Source organism: Leopardus geoffroyi, chromosome C2, assembly GCF_018350155.1.
Source record: "Leopardus geoffroyi isolate Oge1 chromosome C2, O.geoffroyi_Oge1_pat1.0, whole genome shotgun sequence".
Classification (NCBI taxonomy): Eukaryota; Metazoa; Chordata; class Mammalia; order Carnivora; family Felidae; genus Leopardus; species Leopardus geoffroyi.
The window spans coordinates 39,021,123-39,026,944 of NC_059333.1; the positions used below are offsets into that span (position 1 = coordinate 39,021,123).

The 5,822-nt window shown below is 37.3% G+C and overlaps 1 protein-coding gene across 1 annotated transcript; it reads right to left on the reverse strand.

The window, feature by feature from the left end:
• Window positions 1-3,245: 3,245 nt before the first annotated feature.
• Window positions 3,246-5,233, reverse strand: LOC123610734 (heat shock cognate 71 kDa protein-like). Its single transcript, XM_045501678.1, is given in 2 exon segments — window positions 3,246-4,005; window positions 4,007-5,233. Coding segments are annotated over 2 exon segments (1,737 nt in total). The 5' UTR covers window positions 5,219-5,233; the 3' UTR covers window positions 3,246-3,480.
• Window positions 5,234-5,822: the final 589 nt, after the last annotated feature.

The window sequence follows — 5,822 nt, forward strand, 5'->3', positions numbered from 1 at the left end:
CTTATTTTCAAAGCTAGATAAGAAACAATCAACACTTTAGAATGAAAGCAATACCCCTAAGCTGGAAAGTAAGAGTCTAACAATATTATCTAGACTAATCACCACTTGGTATCACAATCATAATACTTGCAAAATAGAAACATTGGTTTAATTAATAGTAACACCTGCAGGGTAAGAAGATCCAGAATTTGCTTCTTTTGGGGGACATAGGGGCTGACATAACACATCCCAGTTTTCATTGAACAAATCTATAAATTAACCTAAAATACATGATAAAGGGAATGCAAATACTATCCGAAGTGTGAATTTTAGTCCTATGTTTATTATGGCAAAACTTTTTTTTTTTCCTTTCACCTATCTTTTTAAATAGAACTTTTATATCATTTCAAATTGTCTTTTTATCACCTTATTTTACCATAGGTGGCCAGGTAGGACTCACTAAATCTAAGAAAGCAATAGAACAAAATAAAACTACAAAGTATAATTTATGGGTTTTTTTTTTGTAATTTTGTAGTTGTCTAATTTCAGATTCTACTTTCAGCCTTGATTTATATGTAACTGCAAATGACTTTCTACCCTACTTACTAGATGGTCAACCGCTTGAAAATAAGGACAAAATCACATTCATTTGTTTATCTCACAGCATATGACAAAAAACCTTGTATCTATGTCAGGACTTAATAAGTATCAAAATGTAGCTTGTCATAAATAAAAAAGTTAACAGTGTCCGGGAACTTTCAGCATGGAGTACGTGAATCCAGTTAGTAACAAAGGAATAATAAGAGGAATTTCAAGGTTCAGGAATTACTAGGAAGGATAGTCTTAGGAAGTGGTATATACAGAATAAAACAATGCTTAAATAAAAAGACCAATCTACACGCTTGTTCACAAAAAGCATATGATCAGAATTCAGCTAATATTTCTGTAAGAGTTTCTCTGTAGCTGTGGAATCATTAATCGTTCAGTTTTAATGGCTAATGAACATTTAAAAATATTCACCCTCACCAATAATTAAAGGAATTAAAATTAAGATAATAAAATTTGATTTTTCACTTATAAAATTAACATTTTTAACTACCGCAGTGAAGTGTTAAAGGATACAGAGAAATCACTCGCACATGCACACACACACCACACATACACACATGCAACTTGAAAATGAACAAATGCACAATACTGCAGGAATGAATAATACTACAGCAGCAATTAACGTAAAAGAACTTTAAAATACTCTATACAACAATGCTTTAAATCAAGTAGAACCAAATTTAATGAAAGACGTTTAAGACAAATGAAACAATATTGAGAGAAGCTAAAAAAAACAACAAAGAATAAATGGAGAATGTTTTATGATCATGGGTTGAAAAGAGAGAAAAAAAAAGAATGGAGAAAACGTGAAGATCTTATCCTCAAATTGACTGATGGATTCAGTAAAATCCCAGTGAAAAGCCCCACAAATTTGTGTGGCTGTGTATTGTCTGCAAATTGACAAGCTGATTGTAAAATTCATAGGGAAATGCAATTGCCAAGGCGTTCTAAAGAAGCACAATGGGCAGGACTTCCTCTATAAGGGATCAAGATTTATTATAAAGCCAAATTGAGTAGTATCAGTGCAAGAATAGACTAGTAAACCATTGGAAAATTAGAGTCCAGAAATAGGCCCATGAATATGTGTATTTAGGAGTAGGGGAAAAAATTATTATAGATTCTTATGGTGAAATGAAATAATTGAAAGAAAGACTTAATTACATGAGAGAAAATTTCTCCTATGTTGAAAAAAAACAAGATAAAAAATTTACTAATGTGGTTTTAACTTTTTAAAATGTAAGGAGAAAAAAGTCACCAAAATATTATCAAAGATACTCTATAGAAAATAATATGGCAATTTATGAATATATACTATATATATATAAAACATGTATACATTTTATAATCAGAAATAGCCTTAATATTAGAAAACAGAAGTGCAAAGTAAGAGAAACTTTTTAGACAGCCTATCATTACATTAAACAAGCTATGCATTTCAAGTTAGTTTAGATATAATCATTCTCAATTATTTTCTTTAAAATCTTAGAGGATGTCAAAATTGGAAGTAAGCAAATATTCAGGTGTTTTAGAGGTGAGTTTGAACCTAGAGGTCCATGCTTATGACTTCAATGAAGGGCACTTGGGAAGTATGACAGAAAGCAAATACTGAAATGTAGGTGATAGAGACTATATGATTCTGTTTCTAGTTTGAATATCATTCTCCCCAGTGAAAAGAAATACACAGAGCCACGAGTGGCAAAATTCAGCGTCTGCAGTCTCCTTCATATCTTGCAAGATTGTGTGTTAGGAGAGTATAGCCTTTAAAATTTTACAGGAAGTTCATTCAGAAAAAAATTGGGGGGCACTTAGGTGGCTGAGTCGGTTGAGTGTCTAACTTTGGCTCAGGTCATGATCTTGTGGTTCGAGAGTTCAAGCCCCACATCAGCTCTGTGCTGACAGTTCAGAGCCTGGAGCCTTCTTCAGATTCTGTATCTCCTTCTCTCTCTGCCCCTCTTCCCTTGCACTCTGTCTCTCTCTCTCAAAACTAAATAAACATTAAAAAAATTTTTCAGAAAATATTTCTTTTGACCTAACTTTTTAAATATACATATTTAAAATTTTTATAATGCTGTACTTTATTAAATCCTCTAAAAGGCAAATATTAGTGATTTTTTTATTAAATGCAATCTTTGGTCTTCTCTAACGTGTATAATTGAAGGGGTTCAAGGTATTATTTAAATCAATTTTTTAAGATTCATATATCTTAATGCTCTAATCTTAGAAATAAGTAGCAAGCATTGAAACATTGGGAAGGAAACAAAAGAATATTAAAGAGAAAGGAAAGCAAACCTAATTATACATTTATAAATACTGTGTAAGCTCAGAGTTTCTTTAAGGAAACATTCCTCTCTCATACTTTATCAATATTTCTGACTGAGGCTGGCCCCAAGCTCTAGTACCACTTATAGGCATGTAACCTAAGTCTGAAAAATCAGTTTTACCACCTTCCCCTGATCAAGTAATAAGTCCAGGTCTAGAGATGGAACAGATAAACCGAACTATTCTGTGTTGTGTGTATGTATTTTCTTTCTTTCCTTTCCCCTTTCGTCTTTCCCCTCCCCTCCCTTCCTTTTTTATGAATTTGTAGGCCCAAGAGGAGAGAAGGTGTTTTATTTTTATAATTTATTTATTTATTTTTTAAAACAATTTTATGATGTCAATTTTAAATAGAGTTTTATTTAAGACATTGCATTTTCCACTTAACAAGACAGTGCTTATAAAGTGCAATGTTATATTTCCTTTCCTTGTGCACGTAGTCCATATTCAAGTATCAAGAATGCCCAGTTTACTAACTATAGCAGCTCAACTTTAAAACTGCCATGGAAATTGCTACAAATTTGGGTCCTTCAAATGTTTTGTGTGGAACATTGCTAGACCTATTCTTAGCTTGGCTTAATCAACCTCTTCAATGGTGGGCCCAGAGGAGGCACCTGCAGATGGGGGAGCTCCACCACCAGGGATTATGCCTCCTGCACTCTGGTACAGCTTCGTAATGACGGGATTGCAGACCTTCTCCAGCTCTTTCTGCTGATGCTCAAATTCTTCTTTTACTGCAGTCTGGTTCTTATCCAGCCAGTTGATGATTTCATTACACTTGTCCAGAATCTTCTGTTTGTCCTCATCGTTGATTTTACCCTGAAGCTTTTTATCTTCAACAGCTGCTTTCATGTTGAATGCATAAGATTCAACTGAATGCTTGAAGGACACCTTGTCTCGCTGCTTCTCATCTTCAGCTTTGTGCTTCTCAGCTTCCTGGACCATGTGCTCAATGTCTTCCTGGCTCATGCGACCTTTGTCATTTGCGATGGTGATCTTGTTCTCTTTTCCTGTACTCTTATCCACAGCAGAGACATTGAGAATGCCATTAGCATCAATATCAAAGGTGACCCCAATCTGAGGAACACCCTGGGGGGCGGGCAGGAGGTATGCCTGTGAGTTCAAACTTGCCAAGTAGGTTGTTATCCTTGGTCATGGCATGCTCACCTTCATAAACCTGAAAGAGCACACCAGGCTGGTTGTCCGAGTAGGTAGTGAAGGTTTGGGTATGTTTGGTAGGAATGGTAGTATTGTGCTTGATGAGAACAGTCATGACTCCACCAGCAGTTTCAATGTGAAGAGAAAGACGAGTGACATCCAACAGCAGCAAATCTTGAGTATTTTCAGATTCGTCTCCAGAATGGATGGCTGCCTGGACAGCTGCACCATAAGCGACAGCCTCATCAGGGTTGATGCTCTTATTCACTTCCTTCCCATTGAAAAAGTCTCGTAGAAGTTTCTGAATCTTGGGGATACTTGCAGAACCACCCATCAAGACAATATCGTGGATCTGAGACTTGTCAAACTTGGCATCCCGAAGGGCTTTCTCTACAGGGTCCAGGATGCCACGGAACAGGTCAGCATTTAATTCTTCAAACCAGGCACGAGTAATAGAGGTATAAAAGTCCATTCCTTCATATAGAGAATCAACCTCAATACCGGCCTGGGTGCTGGAAGAAAGTGTGCGCTTGGTGCGCTCGCAAGCAGTATGGAGGCAATATGCTGCCCGCTTGTTCTCACTGATGTCCTGCTTATGTTTTCACTTGAACTCTGCAATAAAATGGTTTACCATTCGGTTGTCAAAGTCTTCTCCACCTAAGTGGGTGTCTCCAGCAGATTTGACCTCAAAGATCCCATCTTCAGTAGTGAGGATTGACACATCAAAAGTGCCACCTCCCAAGTCAAAGATCAGCACATTCCTTTCAGCTCCAACCTTTTTGTCTAAGCCATAAGCAATAGCAGCAGCAGTTGGCTCACTGATGATTCGTAGTACATTAAGATCAGCAATATTTCCAGCATGTTTGGTAGCCTAATGCTGAGAGTTGTTAAAATAGGCAGGTACTGTGACTACAGCATGGGTAACAGTCTTCCCAAGATAAGCCTCTGTGATTTCCTTCATCTTTGTCAAAACCATAGAGGACACCTCCTCTGGATAGTAACTTTTGGTCTCTTCCTCGTATTCTACTTGGACCTTGGGCCTGCCAGCATCATTCACCACCATGAAGGGCCAATGCTTCATACCAGATTGGATGACAGCATTGTTGAATCTACCTCCAATCAGATGTTTGGCATCAAAAACTGTGTTGGGATTCATTGCAACTTGATTCTTTGCAGCATCAACAGTTCAGTGTCAGTAAAGGCAACATAACTTGGGGTGGTTCGGTTTCCCTGATCATTGGCAATTATTTACACTTTCCCGTGCTGGAAGACACCCACACAGGAGTAGGTGGTGCCAAGATCAATGTCAACTAGGTCTCTTAGACATAGTTACTTCAGTAATGGGAGTGGCCTGGCTTGAGAAGGGAACAGCTACCTGGAGAGCTAATGCCGCATTCAATGAGACCCTTTTTAGTTTTATTTTTATAAGTAAATTTTTATTTTAAGCTAGGGGCACCTGGGTGGCACAGTCAATTAACTGTCTGACTTTAGCTCAGGTCATGATCTCATGGCTCAAGAGTTTGAGTCATGGCTCTGGGCTAACAGTTGAGATCCTGGAGCCCCTTTTGGATTCAGTGTCTTCCCCTCTCTCTGCCCCTCCCCTTCTCATGCTCTGTCTGTCTGTCTCTCTCAAAAATAAACATTAAAAATTATATGGAACTCCTGATGTTGATTTTTTTTTTTAGCACTGTGTAAGGAATCTTAAGAATCAACCAACACTCAGGAAAGGACATATTAAGAGAGAATCCTGATGACATAGG